Source organism: Hoplias malabaricus, chromosome 9 (assembly GCF_029633855.1).
Source record: "Hoplias malabaricus isolate fHopMal1 chromosome 9, fHopMal1.hap1, whole genome shotgun sequence".
NCBI lineage: Eukaryota > Metazoa > Chordata > Actinopteri > Characiformes > Erythrinidae > Hoplias > Hoplias malabaricus.
Genome location: NC_089808.1, coordinates 25,850,074 through 25,872,358, shown reverse-complemented (window position 1 = coordinate 25,872,358; position 22,285 = coordinate 25,850,074). Strand labels below are relative to the sequence as shown.

Sequence of the window (22,285 nt, the reverse complement as noted above, 5' to 3'; positions counted from 1 at the left end):
GTGGGTTATTCAGGGCTCTTTAAGGAACCATTGGCGGTTCTTAGGCAGAACCACAGTGTGAAGGTGTGGATGATGGAGGAGGAGAGGAAGGAATAAAGAGTCAGACGCATGCAGAGTTCTGAAACTACAGAACCTTTACTAGAACGGAGTCGGAGCCGGATTCTTCAGCAAGCAGGTATATATACAGTGTGTGGGGGGGGGCGGTGTACAGCTGAGGTATTGGTGAAAAGAGAGAGTGCCCCCTATTTGCACACACTTTACAAAACAGCTCTTATTATATATACTTGTATATTACAACATGAGGTAAGAGATCGCTGTTCTGTTTCCATCCATCTGCACCTCGCTAACACCCAGAACATAAAGTGTGTTTGTGTGTGTGTTTTGATTCAAACCACTCACAATGTTTAAACTGTCGATAAAAGTCATCAGCAAATCAGTGTTTTCCACTGGAATGAAAACCTCCATCTCTTAAATTACTTTTCCACTGCAGGATTCCTGCTCTCCTCCACTGGACTTGTCTGATCCCCTCCTCTACCAAGTAAATCTGGTCCTGGTTCTGGAATCGGGTTCTTGTTTAGTCGCTGTTCTCTCGTGGTTCAGAGCGAGCCAAGTAGGGACTAAACTGTGGCGTGTAAACCTTGCAGTGCTGAATGTCCAGAGAGAGTCGTCACTCTACGCCACGCAACGCAGACGTCCAGCACCAACTCTCCATCTGTAAAATCTCCAGCTGCAGCAGAGATCACATTTGTTTTTATCAGACTCACGATGGCAGCTCGTAAAATTACAATGTGGTCTTTTGAAGAGGTTCAAATGCTCCTTGGATCAGTGGCCGACGAAAGAATCCAGCCAGAGCTGGACACTTCAACAAGGAAGGAACAAACTTTACTGATCTGTCTGAACTGATGACGGAGCTGTGTTCAGTCCCAAACAACAACAACACACCAATCACCATGAGTAAACACCACTTAATGTTACTGCCGCCGTTGGTGTGGTTTCCAAAGCCAGCTGTTCCCCTTAGAGACGACACCAGATACATTTCCGGGGGGGGGGGGGCCGTGGGAGTGGAAAACCAAGTGGAGGAGACATGGGGTGTTTAATATTAGACTCTAGAAAGATTACAACTTTGCTATTAATTATATAAATAATCAATAATAATCAATACTAAGCTTCAGACAGTAGACGTCTCACCTGAACATGTGCCACAGGCAAAGCACACCGAGCGACTCCACCTTAAAGCAACACTAGGTAAGATTAGGCAGTGTGCACACAGTGTTAATGTGCTGTTGAGCCTTGATCCAGTCCCAGTGCAGTTGTTGAGATGGCTGTGGGCAGAGCCTAATAAACAAACCAATCATAATGACTTGTGGCTTAACTCTGTAAGCAGTGCACACAGAACTGTTGTGTTAATGCAGTGTCACACTGACGGGGGCGCTGTTACTGACTGTCAGCAAAGGTTTGTTTACCTTCCTACAGCCCTGTCACAGACACACTGAACAGCGCCCCCGTGTGGACACTGCTGGAGAATCAAATGTTCCCAACTGGATTTAAGAAAGTTTCACTTACGGAGCCGTGTCTCTGCTGTGGGTTTTTATTTTCTTCATCTGTTTATATGTCATAAAAAACAGTTTAAACTACGACGTGTTCCTCCGTACCACCCCGGCTTCGGAAATGCATGGAAACACCTCGGAGAGAGGGAACAGATGTCCGCGAGGGACCAACAAAGCTCAGAGCCACAGCCCTATCTATCAGCTCAACTTTGTAATCAATCAATAATCAATAACTCTTTCAAAATACTCTTCTTTTGCAGGAAAAAAAACAAACAAAAACAAAAAAAACAAAACACCAGCCCACCCTCCAAAACAGCCACAGTTCCCCGCAAGCATTTCCCACAATCCCACACCTCTGACCTCACCAGGCCCCACCCACTTGGTTAGACAAGTTGGACAAGCTTAAATAATCAATACCCTAAGCTAATAAAATCAATACCCAGAACGAAGAACATGGTGATTCAGCATTTATTAACATTACAATAAACTAATCAATATTAATACTATTTTTAATAATGATTCTTTTTTCAATGACATATTTCATAGAAAAAAACAAAAGACAAATGTTCACCTCCAATTACAAAATAAAAATCATGGGTGTTGCGACATCAACGGAGTTGTATACTGGTTTCTCATCATGTAATGTTCAGTCAAGCTTGTCCAACATCGCAACCATTTCTAGGAGGGAGCAGGGTGAGTGGGCGGAGCCTGTATGGGCCAATTATATGTACAAAACAAAAGAAAAGACTCTTTAAAGAATCTCTATGTATGGGAGCAATACAAAAACATTTTTTTCGTTTGTTTCCTAGCGTCACTAACATCCATGCCTTCCTTATTCAGTCATACAAAATAACAATGCAGTTAAATACAAATTAAATATATATATATATATATATTTTTTTTTCATCAGTCGCTATGGTAACATAATTTCTTCTGTTACCACAGCAAACTCTCACTGCCTTTCCATGGCAAACACAGTGAACAGTCGACATGTCAGCGCAGTGAACACTGAGTGGTTGCTATGGTAACAGGGTGAATGGTTGTCATGTTGCCACAGTAAACGCTCACCATGTTAGCATGGTGAGCATAGTGAATAGTTGCAATAGGGTGAACATAGTCAACGGTCGTTATGGAAACAGGGTGAACATATATTTCAATGTATTTTAAACATGAACAAGCCCCATCAACATCGGGGTAACTACTAAATAATAATATAATAAAATTAATAATAATAATAATACAATAATTAGTTGTTTTCCCACTCTTCACTCCTCCATGCATCTCACTCTTGATAGAAAAGCGATATAATATCTTAAAGATTCTTTATAACCACATGTTATTAATATATTAAAGACTACTGTATGTACAAAGCGTTTATAAATCTATCAATGAATACATTAAATACATTTCTCCAACATGTCTCCATCTTCTCTTCTGTACTGGGGTTAGGGGTGGCCGGGAGCACAACTTAACTTTAACAAAAGAGTTGTTCTTTTTTCAATTTATAAACAAACATTGTTGATTTTCAGGTGACACCAATAGCTTAAAACAAACAAACACCCTCTTCTTCTCTGATCCAAACACCAGGAGGCGCCACATTCACAGAAGAGAAGCAGAACCAAATAGAAAACACTATAATAATTTCACTAAAATGTGAAAGTTCTTTGATATAAAATGTATTATATATAATCATTTCCTCACCACCTTCACTCGTCCAGATCAAACCAGAGAGAGGTTTTAAAGGAAGGTGTTTCTTGTATAAAATTCACCTTCCAGCAGCTCTTTCAGAAAAGAGAGGATAAAACACTCAGTTTACTCTCAGCGCTTTATCCTCTTTCATTTCTGGCATAAAACACTGATCACTCTGACGTCTGACACTCTTCTTAAAGGTGCAGTGGGTAATTTCATCGCAGTGATCATCTGTTACTATAGTTCACCAAAATCACCAGCAGAGGTCATGCACACACCAGTGCATTGGGCATGGGTCAAGTGGCCAAGCAGACGAATTACAACACAAACTGCTGCTCTGGTGTGGAGTGCAGTTTTTCGCAGGTTTCCTCAGGCCTAGAATGCATTGGTGCTGATGCCATCACTGAAATTACTGTTTTAACAATGTTCTCAATATTTAACAGTTAGTTGGTACTAGTCTCACTATGCAATAAAACCACCAAGCGCACCTTTAAGCCTGAGAGGTTACCTTCCCTCTGCCTCTGTTTACTTCAGCGCTGAAAGAGTAAACAAAGGAGAGAAACAGAACACTGTTTGTAAACATAAGGAAACAGTGGCGTCTGTGAAGACGCTTCCGTGAATGTGGCCCTGTCTTATTCTCATTCTGGGGCTGTTTTTGGATTTTTGACCAAAAAACACCACATCAGACATAGTTCTCTTCAGCCCCCTGCAGAACATCAACTTTACATTGTTCTTCAAATGAAAACAGATGAAGACAGCACACACTTCCATTTTTCAGCAGACCACTGAAGTCCTGTCTCTGTAGTGGGCACCGTGCCCATATAAGGAGATATAAAGACTTCCAGGTGTCTGATGGACGTCCATATAAGGAGTTACATAAGAATACTGCTACATGTTACCAGCTAATGTAGCTAATGCCTGCCTCCCTCCCACACACACACCTGCCCACTGTGTCCAGCATGAAGTTCAGAGGTTTGGTCAGTGCTGGTCCAGTTTGAGAAGCTGCTTTTGCTCTAAAAGTGGACTCAGTATTAGCTTTAGCTTGTAACATTATTAGTACATTACTAAACTCCTTACATGGGTATCCAGCACAGACCCGGAACTCCTTATACGGGCATGGCATGACTTCAGATATCTCCTAATATTACTAAAGCTACTGCTGCAGTGTGCTTTTTGTCCAGGAGATGGCGAATGGAAGCACCAGGCAGCAGCAGGCACAGAAAATGCGGGGAGGGGGGGGCTCAGGGGCTCACAGGGAATAGGGAAGGAAAAAGACGGAGGATTATTGCCATCGGCCCTGCATCCTCCAGCCCTTCACCTTCACCCACAGCACAGCGCTGCAAAGTTCAAAGTTCAGTACCGAAAGTCTCAGTGTGGCCATTTCTCCTCCACTGTGTCTCGCCATAACGTCCTCGAGATCCGCTTTCCATCTGTGGCTGGTGTGTGCACAAAAAACACTGGCTCTAAGGGTCCGTTGTGGCTCCTCTGGAGGCTCCATATTGTACAGTTTCTCCAAATTCAGCGTAAAATGTGTCTAAAAGTTCGTTCAGTCCTCAAGCAAAATGACAACAAAAACAAGGGGGAGAAGACGAACGTGGTCCTTGTGTGTGTCCACGACAAACAGCCTGGTCTATTAGCAAAGAACTATAAATTAGAACACGTACAAAGGTCTTAAATACTGTCTAAGAGCGAGGGACGACACGAGACACAACTTAAAAGATCTGCACTAAGAGGTGTTAAATTATAAAAGAAAGTATAGTCTTTGTATCGATGTAAAAAAAAGAATAATAACAATAAGCACGGTCCTTGATCCTTGTTTTTCCGGCCGAGCTGATTCTGCTTGTGTTTGGAACACCTTGATGGGGTTTATGGGCTGCAGGCTCACAAGTGTGTGTGTGTGTGTGTGTGTGAGATATATATATACACATACATACACACACACACACACACACACACACACACACACACACACACACACACACACACACACACACACACACACACACACACACACACACACACACACACACACACAGCTGTATGCCAAGCTTTGTGCCATCCCTGGTCAAACGACGCAAACGCAACACTGCTTTAATAGCCACTTACTCTTCATTCACTCACTGACGCACCCAAGTGACAGGGGGCGCTGTAAACCTAGCAGTGGTCTTGTATATTTGTATGTAACATGAGCTACTGTAAAGTGTTCTAGTCAAAGTCTGGAGCGTTTCTGACGGTCAGTTCTTCATGAAAGTCACACTCAAGCCAAATAAGCATCTTCTGCTTTTAAAAGATAATAAAATATAGGGAAAATAAAAGTCAGATGAAGAAGTGTAGGGGTGTTTTGGAAAGAGACGAGGTTCTGCGTCTTAAACATAGGAATATAACATAGGTGAAAACATAGGGGTTTTTTATTTAATATTTAAAACATGACTCGTATGATCTCTGTGTCTTTATTAATTTCCCCTGTTTTCTCTTAGAAACACAAGTAAACGCAGGGAGATTGACCCAGGGCTGCTCCAAAGCTCAGATTAATCTGTATACCAGTGTGCGTGTGTGTGTGTGTTTAGCTGGCTGTAGTCTCCGCTGCAGTGTTAGCAGAGGGGTGTGTGTGGTGGGAGATGGAGGCTGAGCTCTGAAGGATCTGCTGCTGGAGCTGAGAGATCATTAACTCCAGCTTCTCTCGCGCCTCCCTCTCACGCCGCAACTCATCTTGGAGCTCCTGTCGCTCGCCCTCTGCTCTCTCCAGACGACACCGCAACTCACACAGCTGAGAGAGAGAGAGAGAGAGAGAGAGAGTGTGTGACAAAGCCTAAAAATTCTAAAGAAATCCCCCTAAATATTAAAGACATATTTGTAAACATTATTAAATAATCTCTCATTTCTCATCTCACTCCAGACAGGTCTCGATAAGCCAAGCACTATTGGAATAAAGTGGGAAAACCTGTAAAAACCCGGAATTCCAGAAACAAGAGGAATATTTTTAAACTATGATCTAACCAAAGTTGTGTCTGCAGCTCACACAGGGGACCTTTAGGGCAGAGTGTAGACTAAACACACACACACCAAACTCAAACAATAAGGCCGGTGTGCAAATCAGCCCGGCTCAGGCATTACGTATGTGTGTGTGTGTGTGTGTTAGAGACACAGAGCTGCAGAAATCCCCCCTTCTATCAGCCCAGTGCAGATTATGGAGAGGGTTGTTTGTGTGCGTGTGTGTGTGTTACCTGTGTGGTGTAATGCCCCTCCTGGTCTGTAGGGGGACAGCTACAGTTCTGCTGTCGGAGCTGATCCAGTCTCCTCTCCAGCTCCTTCTGCTCCTGTCTCACCTCCCCGAGCTTCTGAGCATGTTCAGTGTGCACTGCCTCCAGCTCAGTCTGCAGCTCACTCTGCTCCACAGACAGCTGCCTCAACTGCGCAGCCTCGCCGCCCCGGACCGACTCCAGCTCCTACAGAGAGAGAGAGAGAGAGGTGAGCTGTGAGAGGTTATAGAAGTGAAAAAGGTGAGCTGTGAGGTGAGACAGGTGAGGTGTGTGAGGTTAGAGAGGTGAGACAGATAAGCTGTGAGGTGAGAAAGGTGAGGTGTGTGAGGTTAGACAGGTGAGATGTGAGAGATTATAGAGGTCAGGTGACCTGTGAGGTTAGACAGGTGAGGTGGTGTGAGGTTATAGAAGTGGGAAAGGTGAGCTGTGAGGAGACAGGTGTGATGTGAGAGGTTAGAGGTGAGACAGATGAGCTGTGAGGTAAAAAAAAAAAGGTGAGGTGTGTGAGGTGAGACAGGTGAGCTGTGAGGTTAGACATGTGAGTTGTGTGACATTAGAGAGGTGAGACAGGTGCTGACCGTTTCGAGCTGGAGCTGCCGCTGCAGTGTGGCATGAAGCTTCTCCTGCTGCCTGCTGTAGATCTGAACAATCTCCATCACGATCTGCTCCTTATCGTCCTCCTTCCCGCACACCGTCTCCACGGCAACAGGCGGCACATCGCCTGGGCGACGGGATTTAACCTCCACGGCAACAGAGGAAGGAGACACACGCAGATCTGTGGGAGGAGGAAGAGGGAGAGGAGGATAAGGACCACACAGAGTTGGAGGACAGAGGAAAGATGTGTCATCCCTCCATCCTCCAGAACCCAGCCTTGGGAAAGAAAACTATACACACACATAGTCTCTCTCTCTCTCTCTGCCTTGACAGTGTGTGTGTGAGAGAGAGAGAGAGAGAGAGAGAGAGAGAGAGAGAGAGAAAGAGAGAGAGAGAGAAAGAGAAAGAGTGTGAAAAGGTGGTGGCTGAACCGTGTGTGGGTGTGTACAGACCTGTCTGGTCGTCCTGGGTGTGTATTCTCCTGTTGTAGTGCTGTTTAAGCAGCGCTCCCAGAACCTCCGCTCCAACCTCACCATCCTTCTGCAGAGAGACATTTGGCGCCACCATCTTATCGTACGGGTACAGGTAGTAGCTGTAACACACACACACACCCGTGTTAGTCTACACTTGAACAGGTCAGTGGTGACAGATGATAAACACACAGCTCGTATAAACACACCATCCGAGTGTTTACTCTCTCCCTCTATCTCACACACTCTCTCTCTCTCTCTCTCTCAAACACACACTCTCGCTCACCTTCCCTCTTTTTCCTACATCATCAAATCCCCCGTCTCTCATTCGTTCTCTATTTTACTCCTTTGTTCACTGCACTTTCCATCCTTTCCTCTTGCTCTCCTTGTTATTTTTCCTTTTCTCATCCTTTCTTCTTTCAATCCTTCCTTTCTGTCCTGGCATCCGTTCCTTCCCCCCTCTCAGAAATATACTGTGACATCATTCGGCTCTGCTTTCACATTTATTATTAATATATTATTATATTGGCAACAGTTATTATCATTAGTACTAGGTCTGGGATTTATTTGCCCTAACAATTGGTGTTGTGTTTCTGAGACTGAACTGTTCCTCGGAGAGCGCTCCGGAGGAGTTTCCCAGAGGCAGTAATCCGAGCTTTTCTGCCAAACCCCGTAATTCCTCTAATTCCTTAAACTCTAATCCACCGCAGATTAGCGCCAGGCGTCCGGCACACAGAGGCCCTGGTGCATGCTGGGAGATCTGCCGTGACACACGGGGCCCTGGTGCATGCTGGGAGATCTGCCGTGACACACGGGGCCCTGGTGCATGCTGGGAGATCTGCCGTGACACACGGGGCCCTGGTGCATGCTGGGAGATCTGCCGTGACACACGGGGCCCTGGTGCATGCTGGGAGATCTGCCGTGACACACGGGGCCCTGGTGCATGCTGGGAGATCTGCCGTGACACACGGGGCCCTGGTGCATGCTGGGAGATCTGCCGTGACACACGGGGCCCTGGTGCATGCTGGGAGATCTGCGGTGACACACGGGGCCCTGGTGCATGCTGGGAGATCTGCCGTGACACACGGGGCCCTGGTGCATGCTGGGAGATCTGCCGTGACACACGGGGCCCTGGTGCATGCTGAGAGATCTGCCGTGACACACAGGGCCCTGGTGCATGCTGAGAGATCTGCCGTGACACATGGGGCCCTGGTGCATGCTGGGAGAATAGACGTACCTGGGGTGGATGATGGGAGCATGAGCCACTTCCTCTTTGATTTCAGGAAACAGACGACTAAAGCCGAGGAAAGACTGGTCTTTACCCTGTACACACACACACATTAATATAAATGAGGCTCGTTAGTGGGAATTACAAATAAACCAGAGTGTTTAAGACTCATTAAAGTACAAATGTGCATGAATAATACAACAGTGGATTTAAGTCTGTGTGTGTGTGTGTGTGTGTGTGTGTGTGTGTGTGTATGAGAGAGAGAGAGAAAGAGTGAAAGAGAGAGAGAGTGAGTGTGAGTGAGTGAGTGAGTGAGTGTGTGTCTGGAGTGAACCGTAAACCCAGTCCTCCCGGAGCCCAGAGGATGACAGAGGGATGTTCCGCTGGTGCAGGTCATGTCTGTACTCAGCGTATCCCCAACCTCTGTCCTCTGAAGCTTGCCCTCCCTAGTAACAGTTGCTTTGAAGACCCAGTTAGTGGGCAGGGCCTAGAGAGCTATGTGAGGTGTGAATCCTAAACTTCAGAGTGTAAACCTGGACCTTCATCAACGGAGGGAACTGCAGAGACACACTGGGGGTTTTGTGAATGGGCCGAAGGCTGTGTGTGTGTGTGTGTGTGTGTGTGTGTGTGTGCGCGTGTGAGCACATATATTTGCCTACGTGTGGAATGTGGGCGAGTGAATGGAGCACTGTGGAGGAGAAAAAAAGGGGGAGGGGAGACAGGGAATAGGCAGAGTGAGAGGGAGTGGGAGAGAGAGATGGAGAATGAGACAGGGAGAAAGAGAAAGAGAGAGTGTGGGAGAGAGAGAACACTGTTCTGCTTTCTGTCCGTACCTTTCTGTCCAGCTCCTTATCACACACTTTATCAGAGGGGGGGCAAAGGTCAGCGCTGGTCTTCCTGACCGGACTCTCATCGTCCAGAGACTTCTGAAACACACATACGCACACATTAACAGAATTACACACACAGTCTGAATTACACACCACAATTACACCACTAGCTACATTCAGGAGAACATCGGCCTCAGCACGCTCAGAGAACACTAACCTCTGTTCATCACCCTCAACACGCTCAGAGGAGAACAGCAACCTCTGTTCATCACCCTCAACACGCTCAGAGGAGAACACTAACCTCTGTTCATCAGACCCAACACGCTCGGAGGAGAACACTAACCTCTGTTCATCAGACCCAACACGCTCGGAAGAGAACACTAACCTCTGTTCATCAGACTCAACACGCTCGGAGGAGAACACTAACCTCTGTTCATCAGACTCAACACGCTCGGAGGAGAACACTAACCTCTGTTCATCAGACTCAACACGCTCGGAGGAGAACACTAACCTCTGTTCATCAGACTCAACACGCTCGGAGGAGAACACTAACCTCTGTTCATCAGACTCAACACGCTCGGAGGAGAACACTAACCTCTGTTCATCAGACTCAACACGCTCGGAGGAGAACACTAACCTCTGTTCATCAGACTCAACACGCTCGGAGGAGAACACTAACCTCTGTTCATCAGACTCAACACGCTCGGAGGAGAACACTAACCTCTGTTCATCAGACTCAACACGCTCGGAGGAGAACACTAACCTCTGTTCATCAGACTCAACATGCTCGGAGGAGAACACTAACCTCTGTTCATCAGACTCAACACGCTCGGAGGAGAATACTAACCTCTGATTCTCTGAGGACGCTGTCACCCCCTGCCGTTCAAGTACCAGTGTAAACAATGACCATATATTTACAGCCCCCACAAACCACCCCCCACCGCTCTGTGCTCTCTGGGATATAACACCCAGCCATAATCTCTTTTTAATGACCACAGTGTTTTTACAACCTCCTATCTCCTCCTCACACACACACTTGGCCACAGTACTGATTTGGGAATTATAGTTCAACCGATCAGATGACCATCTAATCTAACACAAACAAACACACACACACAGAATACAATGACCTTTCAGTGTGTTAGAATGACGTATAGCCAGTATAGCCAGAGAGAGAGAGAGAGAGAGAGACAGACGTCTCAAACATCCAAACATCTCAAACCTCTAAAACATCTCACCATCCAAATGTCTCAAACATATAAACATCCAAACGTTTCTAACATTGAAAGGTCTTAAATGTCTAAACACCCCAAATGTCCCAAACGTCTAACCATCCAAACGTCTCAAACATAAAAACATCATAAAGCCTCAAACGTCTCAAATGTCTCTAACATTGAAACGTACCAAACGTCCGAACGCCTCAAAGGTCTAGCAATAGTAACAAAATGTTCCAAACACTGAAATGTCCAATGTCCTTAATGTCTTGACAACCCCTAAATGTCCTGAGGTCCAGTTCAGAATCCAGGTCCTGTCTGAAACCTTCCTGTGCTGCTTTATGGGAGGTTTTGTTTGTTGAGGTGTAAACTATTTCACTCACTTTCATGATTATTATTTATTACACTTATAATTTTGTATCTTATGCATTTTGTGTGTATTTATAACGTATGGTTCTGTTAGATCATTTTAAATATTATTGTACATATGTTTTATATTCACATCACATTAAACATTATTGTTTTTTATTAAAACTCTGCATGTAGCTGAAGTGTTGACAGTCGCGTTGTGGGACGCTTATTGTGCATGTTAGTGATGCTAGCGCACAGGAGGCAGCTGCTATATGATTCATGTCGCTGGGTTTTGTGGGGTTTATCGTTTGTGCACAGATGCAGGTGTTTATTTGTTTGTAGGTCAAAGGTGACACTGCGGCGACCTTGGGTTTATTCAGAACTGCAAGGCCGCGGTTTTAGTGCGCATTCATAGCCTTTACAGAGTGTGCGTGTCTGTGCTTCTCTAAACACTGCATCACTGCAGTAGCCCCCACATACGCACTCCATACATCCCCCAATCCCAGCTCTCCTCACTACACACACCCCCACACAGAGAGAGAGAGAGAGAGAGAGAGAGAGAGAGAGAGAGAGAGAGAGAGAGAGAGAACGAGAACATGAGATGGAGAGAAAGAAGGACACAGTAAATAGAGAAAAGAGAGGAAAAAAGGTGTAGGAGAGGGATGGCTTTAGACAGCTTCAACAGAGAGGCAGAGAGAGAGAGAGAGAGAGAGAGAAAGAGAGAGAAAGAAATGAGGTGGGGACAAAAACGAACAAGAGGGAGATGAGAGACAGACAAAGCAGAAGGACACAGCATGAAGAGAGAAAAAGAAGTGGGGGGAGAGAAACAGAGCTTTTCAGAACTGCACAAAGCTCCGCCCCTTCAGTCCAGAGCAGCAGCGACGAACTTATTAAAGTTGAACTTATTAAAGTTTCTCTCGGGAACTGTGTTCTCCCGGTAAATTCACTCTAGACATTTCAGTGATACAAACACACACACACACGTGCAGTGTGGCTAATCCCATCGGCCAGATTAACCCTGAGGGACAATGGTTGAAGAGAATGTGAAAAGCATGAGTCCAACGTTCATTCACTTAAAGGCAACATTCTCAATTTTAATCCAAACACCATGTGCTGCTCTTCAATCGGTTTATACTGGAAACCGCTCTAATGCGTTTACGAAGACCCAGTGTCTGTAAATGGGTATAAAAAAAACAAAGTGTCTGGGTCCGGTATGCTAGGCTTTCTCTCTCTCTGCACACAGCAGAGAAACGCCATCTGGAGGCTTTTAGACAATGGAGAGACTCCAAACACTGAAAAGCACCAACTGAGATGAGAATGATGCTCTATTCCTGTTCCATAGGGGGGTTACAGTTACATTACTTTTAATTAATTCAGGAGAGCACTAACTGCATGAAAGTAAGCACAGAGCGAAAGTGCCACAAAACTAAACTGCTCGAGTTACACGAGTTACTGTGGGAATTCAAACAGTGAATAAACACTTACAAACAATTTACACTTCCGACACCAACAAGATACAGTCACTTCTAACTCACACACACACCACTCCACCTTAAAAGATACAGTCGCTTATTATTCACACACACAGCTCCACCTTAAAAGACAGAGCTTCTGAATGATAACAACCCAGAGAGAGCTGCAGTTCCTCACAATTGTAGACATTTCCCTTAATAATTAAAAACAACACCCCAGCCCCTACACACACTCAGAGTGAGAGAGAGAGAGAGAGAGAGAGAGAGAGAGACAGAGAGAGTGAGAGAGAGACAGAGACAGAGAGAGAGAGAGAGAGACAGAGAAAGACAGAGAGACAGAGAGAGAGAGAGAGAGAGAGAGAGAGAGAGAGAGACGAACACCTGTAATAACACAGACAGGCTGAGGCTGGTTTACTCCAGATCGGGCCAGACAGTCTGGCGCAGACACACACACACACACACACACACACACACTCACACCCACCCACATCCGTCCACAGCAGAACACTGTCTAGACACTCAGTCTGATAAAGGTCTCTCTTTCTCTCTCACTCTCTCACACACACACTATGATAAGCTTCCTGAACAGAGCTCCAATGACTCTGTGTGACTACAGCGGCAGAAACGCCCTGATCCTCGTCCACTACCCCACACCAGAGACAGTCCCCGCTTTCACTCTGAACCACGCTCAGTGATGGTGTTTAATGGAAATCTCCGCGGTTTAAAAACCTCAGGAATTACAGCGTCAACCGCCACTTCTTTATTTGTGTAATATCCCAAAATTACCCCATCTCTCTCTCTCTAGTTCAGCCTCCATGGGCCTGATGGAGGCGCTATAGCGAAGCCCAAAGTTTCAAGGTCCATGTGGCATAAATGCAAAAAATAATTTACCCCTGGTTACACAGGTCAGACCCTACATAAAAGCCTCAGGAAGCCATTATTATTATTATTATTATTAGGCACAATCTCTGTCCCCAGCATGTAATGAGGGTTTGTTTTGTGTTGGGGGAAACATTGCGCTAACACACACCGTAACCGTGCTGCGCCCACGTCCACCTTAACCGTGCCTTAATTCTACTCGAGTGCCTTTCTATTGTTCAGATAGGGGTGATGATGAGAGGGGGGTCTGCGCTGATCATGCGTTGTGGCGTTAAACACCTCCATCCTGCACCCCTACTTTAAACAGTCCATGAGTAAATCTGCTTTAAGTGTTGATTTAAATATTAAATATTAGTGAATAATAATTTTATTTCATTATCGCTTATGGAACAACAATGAACTGAACCTGGGTTTACACAGAAACTGAACACAGTGTTCTGTCTGTTCTCTCCACACACATGGTCCAGTCTAAATAATTCCCTGAATGCCTAATCTGTGTGTTTGTGTGTGAGAGAGAGAGACTCAAATAAGTTCCAGCACGCCAACGACACACAGAGGGCCTCCTGGTATTCCCACACACCCACACACACACACACACACACACACACACACACACACATTCCAGCAGGACTAAACCCTCCCAGAGAGAGCTGTGTTTAGTGAATAGATGTTGCCTCTCGCTCGGTTCCAGATCACGCTACACATCTTCGCTCTGTCGCTCCGTTTCTGCTTCTTTTTCTTTTATTACAATTTAAAACTGCTGTTAAAAAGATTTCAAACAAACTTCTGTTCTTTACAGGTTTTCAGTCTCTCTCTCTGTGTCTCACATCTCTCACTCTTCTCTTTCTCTGTCTCTCACTTCTCACTCTATTTCTCTCACATCCATTCACTCCCTCCCTCTCCGGTGGTCTGTGTAGTCTGGGTTATTTTAGGCTCAGGACAGAGAGCAGCTGTCCACAGCTTTATCGTCCACCCCAGACAGACAGCGGCAGACAGACAGACATGGGCAGACAGACAGACAAACAGACAGACAGACATGGGCAGACAGACAGACAGAGAGACAGACTTGGACAGAGAGACAGACAGAGGCAGATAGAGAGGCAGACAGAGGCATGGGCAGACAGACAGACAGACATGGGCAGACAGACAGACATGGCCAGACAGAAAGACAGACATGGACAGACAGAAAGACAGACATGGGCAGACAGACAGACAGAGAGGCAGACAGAGACAGACAGACAGGGGCAGACAGACAGACATGGGCAGATAGAGAGACAGACAGACAGGGGCAGGCAGACAGACAGGGGCAGACAGAGAGACAAAAAGATAGACAGACAGAGACACAGACAGACCCACGCTGCATAGACTCCAATGGTAACCGAACAGAATGGAAGGAACACAGAGAGATGGAGAAGTGTAAGGAAACTTTAAAGAGGTTATGAGTGGAGGGGAAAACAGAAAGTGGAGACAGCAAAAGGAAGAGAGAGATCAAGATGGAAGGAGGAAACTGCAACAGAAAGGGGGGGGGGGGCACACAGCTGGTGCAGGAAATTTTCTGTGGTAGAGAGAGAGACTGATCTCTCTGTGGCCCGGTTATAGAAACTAGGGTGACATCAGTGAGAGAGAGAAAGAGTCAGAGTGTGTGTGTGAGAGAGAGAGAGAGAGAGAGAGAGATATATATTCTGGTGGTGAATAAACCACAGTCTGTGGCTCTGTGTGAAAGAGACAGAGTGTATGTTCTCTCAGTCTGCTGTTAAACAGCAGACAGCTGTCTCCCTGTCTCTTTCTCTCACACACACACACACACATGCTTGTATTTATAACTTGTCAAGGCATCCAGTACCGTGTCTCAGATATACAGAACTAGAGCTGGACGATTAGAGCGTGAATCAATATCACATTTAACTGAATATTTCACCTCGATTACGATTAATGAGGATTATTCTGTTGTTTGTCTCGTAGTTCACTGACGAGGCTTGTGCTGTAAACACACTCCAGTATTAAAGGTGTTTCTGATGTGGCTGGGAGCTCCGTCTCCATGTCTGAGCCGTGCTCTGTTCATATTCGGTGTGTGATTGTGTTCAGTGTGAAACAGACTGGGGGATTCACTTTGGTCTGAAACTGGTCTTTCCTCAGCTTTTACATTTGACCTCTTTAGGTGTGTTCTCAACGCCGCTGTTAGGGGTCCTACTTCTCTGGAGCATAGCTCTATTTAATAAAAAATTACTGTTATTATTATCATCATTAAAAGGGCTCCGCCCACAAGCACATTTTCATTTCACATCTTCATTTACATACACAACTTTATACTTCAAATACAAGAAAGGGATTCATATGCATTAGAAAATCGCATCATACCGTCCAGACAGACACACACACGGCCATACACACACACAGACGCTGCTTACACCACACAAGGACAGAAATAGGACACACACACACACTGACCCTGTGTTAGTTTGTGTGTGCGTGTATTTCCCAAAGTGCGGTGGACTGTGGAAAGAGTGAGTCACACTAGCTTCAGAATAAACACTCCTCACCGTAAACTCACTGTCTGTCCGTCTGCAGAACTTCCTCCACACACACACACACACCGCGTCTCACTGTTCTCCTGTGCACTTCCAAAGAATTCTCTAAATTTGCATTGTACTACTACGCCTCCCATGAGCCGAAACTCAATCTCAGTCACGGAAACTAGACCTAACCCTCATCTCAGGGATCTAAACCTAACCCTCATCTCAGCGCTCCAAACCTAAACCTTAGGCTTTTAGTTTTTACAGTAAAGGTTGTGGTAAAACGTCGCCACTCAGCACACACACACAGACTGTTCTGTTTCTGAGGGGACATACTGCACTAATAGGGACTGAAAAACATGTACAAACAGAACAAGGACTTCTGATAGACAGTATAACCTGTGTGTGTGTCCTTGTGGCATGTGTAGGCTCAATTTAAAACCCATAAAAACACACACACACACACAGACACACCTGTTTCCTGAATGCCTTAATAGTCAGTTTGTTAGTGTATGATTTGTCTGTCTCTCACCCTCCCTGTGTGTGTGTGTAAACGAAACTTTTGTTTCACAATCTGCTCAAGCTTTCACCACCGAGACAGAGCAAAAAAGAACAAGTTGTGAAAGAGAGAAAATCCCCCCAGGACAGACACAGAGAGAGAGAGAGAGAGAGAGAGAGAGAGAGAGAGTGTGAGTGTGTGTGTGCGCGCGAGAGTGAGAAAGAGTGTTAGTGAGTCACTGTTCTTCACCTTTAGCCCAGTGGAACTGAGACAAACCCTGAGGGGACTGGGTTACAGTCGTTCTGTGTGTGTGTGTGGTTTAGGTGCTAGACGAGACAGCAGACGGTATTTCCGGCCGACTTGCTGAAGCACGCAGCAGAAAACGGAGAACGCGCTCTCTCGCTCACACCTGCACCAGCTATAAATAATCTACTGCTCCACGGTCTGAAGGTTAACCCTTTAACTCCCAGAGAAACATTCATAGATCAGAGATCACAGACAGAGACATACAGAGAGAAATAAAACATGTGTGAACACAAACATCTGTAACGTTTGCCCCTGGGACACAGTCGGGGAAATGGTCAGAGTGACCGCTGTGTGAACAGAGCCGGGAATGTTCCGGAGAATCACACTATCTCCGGCACTTGCTGCAGTCTCCACCCCCTGTCTTAAAACATGCTGGACAGGCTCCACCTCCTGACTCAACCAAGTGCTGCACAGACTCCGTCCCCTGCATGAAACTCACAGATCATTCTCAGCTGTAAGAACATGTCTGACACATGAAACTTGTGAGAGAGAGAGAGAGAGAGAGAGAGAGAGAGAGAGAGAGAGAGAATTCTGCTCCATTAGCTTAACACACTTGCAGAAGAGCATTCATATTCCGAGTTACCGAGGAATGATGATATATTAACATATGCAAATCAGTCAACCAGTGTCCCCACCCCCAGTGACCCTCCTCCAACCACTCATAACGAATGACAGCGCCCTCTAGGGCAGGGCCTCGGGTCCAGCTCCCTGCATGTCCCTGTACTGAAACAGCACAACAAAGCAGAGCACCATCTACAACACACTTCACCATGGCCCCTCGCACTTCAGTATACATTTAATCCCGTTCAACCACAAGAAGGGTCAGCAGACACTAAGGGGCGTAGTTACCCTTTTAGCAGTCAATAAACATAGGAATAAAGACTGAAACTGTTTTCTTTAATAGTAAATGTTTATTCCGTTTTGTAGATGTGAGGTCTGATGATAGTGTGTTTGTGTGTGTGTGTGTGTGTGTGTGTGTGTGTGTGTGTGTGTGTGTGTGTGTGTGTGTGTGTGCGCGCGTGGCATCCCAGTGCTAGTCATGAGCTGAGAACAAAGCAGCACAGGGGTCAGAAGGTCATGAGATAGAAGCTCTGAAACAATCCCCCGCCCTCCCTTTCTCTCCACAGTTGTTTTGTTTTTGTTTGTTTTATTGTTTGCTTAACGCTAGGTGGAACAATCCACAGGGTTCTGACCTGAGAACCGTGCTGATATAGTCTGGGCGTTCTCCACCCCGAGCCGCTCTGAATGTACTTCTCCTTTTTCCAGAGTCAGATGACCGAACTAGCTAAAGGCTACAAGCTTAACAAAGCTAAACTCAAAGAGCAGAGCTGGAGTATTTCACTTCTGGGTCCTGTTAATCAGCTCAACATGCTCGGAGGAGAACACTAACCTTTGTTCATCAGACTCAACACGCTCAGAGGAGAACACTAACCTCTGTTCATTAGACTCAACACGCTTGGAGGACAATACTAACCTGTGATTCTGAAGGTGATTTCTTCAGAAGCTGACCTCGCTGTGACCTCAGACACCAATCATGTACTTACCCTCCAGACCAGCTGCCCTCCCCCACTAAATAACCCCTCACTTCGTCTCACACACATGCCGTAAAACTGGGTCAACTCTGGTTTACCAAAACAACTCCAAAAACCAGAGTGCAGCCTCAGCACCCCTCCACCCGAACCGGCTCAGACAACACCATCAGCTCAGGGCCGATTTCTCATTTCTACCCATACATGAACAAAAATGACAACAACGCAAATAAAAACAAACAGAGAACCAAACAGCACCCCCACCTTGTTCACCATCCTCTGGGTGACATGAGTGTGGAACTTGCTCTTGATGTCCTCCAGCAGCTGTTGGAGTTTGGGTTCCTCTGCGGTGCCCTGGTACTTGCGACTGAGCTGGAGGTAGCAGGGCCACTTTGCGGAGTCGAAGCCCCAGTGGCAGGTCCTTTTATCGGGAGAGCGATGGGAGTGCATCACGAAGTTCTGTGGAGAGAAGAGCAGCTGGCACTCCAGGCATCGGATGCATGGGGCATGGGTTTGAGAGTAAAACTGTGGCAGAAACAGACCCTGGCACTTCCCCAGGCACTGGTGCTCCACCTGGAAGCCAGACTCTGAGTCCTTGGCTTTGAGAAGGAGTTGTTCCGGGGGGATGGTGGTGCCGGGGCGCAGGAGAGCATTGCACAGCCTCTGAGCATCCGTCAGCGTGATCAGGCCACAGGACGGAGCATTGAAAGGCAGGATTCCCAGCACTTTCAGGATGTGGAGCTGGTCAGCGTCGCACCTCGAGCAGTAGACATAGAGTTCGTCACACACAGCATTGATCTGCTGCAGCGAGAAATCCCTCAGCACTGAGTTGAGCACCTGCGGCAGGCACAGGCGCTTCTCTCCGCCCACAACGAAGCACGAAATGGACTCCCCTTCCAACACAGAGTGGGTCAGCTCCGTGGAACTGTCACATGGCACCAGCAAAGGCCCCACGCCTAGAAACGCGGGCGAGGGCAAAGGGGCCATTCCCACCGAAAGACCGGCCTCCTGGGTTTTGGCGGAAAACGCTGCAGGGCCGCCCAAAGAGCTCTGGCTGCTCAGAGTGAACTGGGCCAGAGTGTGCTTCAGCCCAGGACTCAGATCTAGAGCCTTCCCCGAGAGATGTTCCTGGTGCTCGCCGTTGTCCTCGCCACGCCCGTCGTCCTCCCGCTTCACTTTGGCGCTTCTATGCAGCAGCTCCAGCCCGGAGCGTCGCTTCAGCTTCATCTCCGCCATCACGCGCTTCTTTATGGGCGCGTCCTCCAGCTTCTCATGGTAATGTTGATTCATTCCCTTCCGGAAGGACGCAGGGTCTTTGAAGGGGGTTCTCACACTCATGCTCGTCATGTTCACGTCAGGAAAATCTCACTGGGATTTCAGAGTTAGGGTCCAAACCAAGCAACTCCTTGTCTGTGTTTCTGAGGGGAAGGGGGTTGGTGCTCTAGAAGAAACGATAAATCCTCATTCCTCCAACTCCATGCAACATGATGATGCAAAACCAAGATTTCTGTAACAGAGAAGAAAACACAGTGAGGAGAGGAAAAACACTTCATTTATCACCTGTCAGTGAAGTCGTCGCCCCCCATGATCCCACAGAATGTGCCCCCACCTCAGGAGGGTGGAGGGAACACATGCTTCCTCCAAGACAAATGAAGCCAAACCACCGCTTCTTTACAAACTGCTGCTGACACACACTAACTAGCCCAATGTTCCAAAGGAGAACACATACTGTCTAGATCTGTCATGTCAGTACCTAGAAAACAAGACAACACATCTGAACGCTTGGAAAACACCACTAAAAAGTCTAACACAATAAACACATCAATACACCCCTTGGAAAGCAAAGCTAACAATCCACTAAACACTCCTGAGCACCCAGAAATCAACACTAAAACATTCTGAACAAGATAATAACCAGACAGCAACCCTAAACACACAAAATACACCTCTAAACACCAAATAAACATCCAATAAACACCAAAAACACCACTACCACTATACACCCCATACACAGAAAACACATGATCACCCAAAAATGCTATTTCTTCTGCCCTTCCATCCTCTCTCCTTCCATCATTTCCTCCCATCATCCTCTCCTCTTTCCATCCACTCTACTCCTTCCATCATCTCTTTTCCTTCCACCTTCTCCTCTTCTCTATTCTCCTCTCCTGTCTCCTTTCTTCTGTCCATCTTTTCTCCTTCCATCAGCTCCTCTCCTCATCTTCTCTCTTCTTCAATCATTTCCTCCCCTTTCATCCTGTCCCCTCTTCATCCATTCGTCTTTCTCTCTCAGAATCTCTGCTTGTCTCCTTGAATCCTCTCATCTCCCTGTTTTTTCTCACTCGCACTCTCTCCCCCAGTCCTTTTTCTCTACTTTTCTCCACCAGAGTCCATTTATCCTCCCCAGTACTCCATCCCTCCTTCTCTCTCTCCTGTACTCCTCTGTCCTGTAATCCAGTGCTTTCATTCTCTCTCTCTCTCGCTCTGAGTCCTCTTTTTCTCTCTGCCCTAGTCCACCATCTCTCTCTCATCCAGCCCCCCCCCCCCCCCCCCTTTCCTGCCCCAGTCCTCCATGTCTTTCTCTCTCCCCCTCAGCCCCCACTCTCCCTGACCTCCCTCCCCTTTTAGGACTACATCACTTTCATTCTCTCCCCACAGACTTCTCTCATTCTCTCACACTAACTCAGCCCTCTCCATCTCTCTAATCCCTTTCCTTTCCTCCATCAGTCCTCCATTTCTTTCTATATCTCTCCTAGTCTTCCTTTTCTCCCTCTCTCTCTCTCTCTCTCTGACCTCACTCACTCTACATCAACCCACCATCCTCCATCTCCTGCTCCCAATACTCCACCGTTTTCGTTGTGTCCTAGTCCATCATTTCTTCCTCTCCCTGAGTCTCTCTCCCTCTGAATGTATGCTCACTGTTAAATGGCCAGTCCCTGTTGTCCAGTGAAATAGAACCAGAGTAATACTTTACGGTCAGTCCTCTCACAAAAAAATTAAATAAAACTAAATGAATAAATAAATCAATAAACAGACGAACGTCAAAGACACATCGACCCCCCCCCCCCTTCCCTCAGCAGTGCGGAGTATTCCTCTCACCGAATATTACTGAGATATTCTCTGAAATATTAACATTATTCCTGATAAAGACGAGTGTTCTCCTCTCAGTTTCTTTTCCCTCCGCCACCCCAAAGTCAGAAAACCCCACAAAAACTCGATACAATACAGATTAAATCCCATTACTCTCCGTTTTTCTGTGTATTTTTACACGGAGCTGAAATCCGCCAGCGACTAACTCGGATTATTTCATTCCACCTTAAATGCTGCAGCCCCCAACGCTCGGGCTCACTTTAACCTTCCCGTGGTTTCTGCCTCTGCCGGTGGCTGGAACTCCTCCGTGTCCCCGTTTATCTGTGTATCAGCCCCGGGGCGGTGTTAATCCGAGTTCCGCCAAATTTAAGGTGGAACGGAACAATTTCAGCGAGAAAACTGGAGCGCCACCAGCTACCGAGCACACTCCAGCAGCAGAGTAAGCAACATACTCGACAAAATCGCGATAAATCCAGGATGAACCACTTGAAAATGTCCTCACCGACTCAGTTCGTTTATAAGCTCCGTCTCTCCGTGTTGGTTGCGAGTGCTTTAAGGCCCGCAGTCTGCTCCGTTTCTCTGCGGGGTTTCAGTGCCTCTCTCTCTCGTTCAAAGCTGCGACTCAATACCGCTCACACTAACGCCACCTCTCTCTTTCTCTCCACTAACACTATCCTCCCGCCCTCTCTCTCTCTCTCTCTCTTTCTTCTGTGACAAAACAACGCGGACCAGACACGTAACGGAAGGGGAGGGACATGTCATAGAAATATTTATAAATATTTATAAATTCGTAATATACAAAATATAAACATGT

General features: G+C 46.5%; 1 protein-coding gene across 3 annotated transcripts; it reads right to left on the bottom strand.

The window, feature by feature from the left end:
• Positions 1–1,888: 1,888 nt before the first annotated feature.
• Positions 1,889–22,186, bottom strand: skila (SKI-like proto-oncogene a). 3 transcript variants are annotated; one of them, XM_066680743.1, is made up of 9 exons: positions 21,974–22,186; positions 21,199–21,317; positions 18,646–19,888; positions 9,622–9,714; positions 8,798–8,883; positions 7,543–7,682; positions 7,075–7,271; positions 6,461–6,682; positions 1,889–6,003 (listed from the first exon to the last, which is right to left on the bottom strand). In XM_066680743.1, the coding sequence occupies exons 3-9, from the start codon at positions 19,726–19,728 to the stop codon at positions 5,800–5,802; spliced, it is 2,025 nt and encodes a 674-aa protein (XP_066536840.1). In that variant the 5' UTR covers positions 19,729–19,888; positions 21,199–21,317; positions 21,974–22,186; the 3' UTR covers positions 1,889–5,799. The 3 variants fall into 3 exon arrangements, with proteins under 3 accessions (XP_066536840.1, XP_066536839.1, XP_066536841.1); XM_066680742.1 differs by lacking the exon at positions 21,199–21,317; XM_066680744.1 differs by lacking the exon at positions 21,199–21,317 and having other exon boundaries at positions 9,622–9,711.
• Positions 22,187–22,285: the final 99 nt, after the last annotated feature.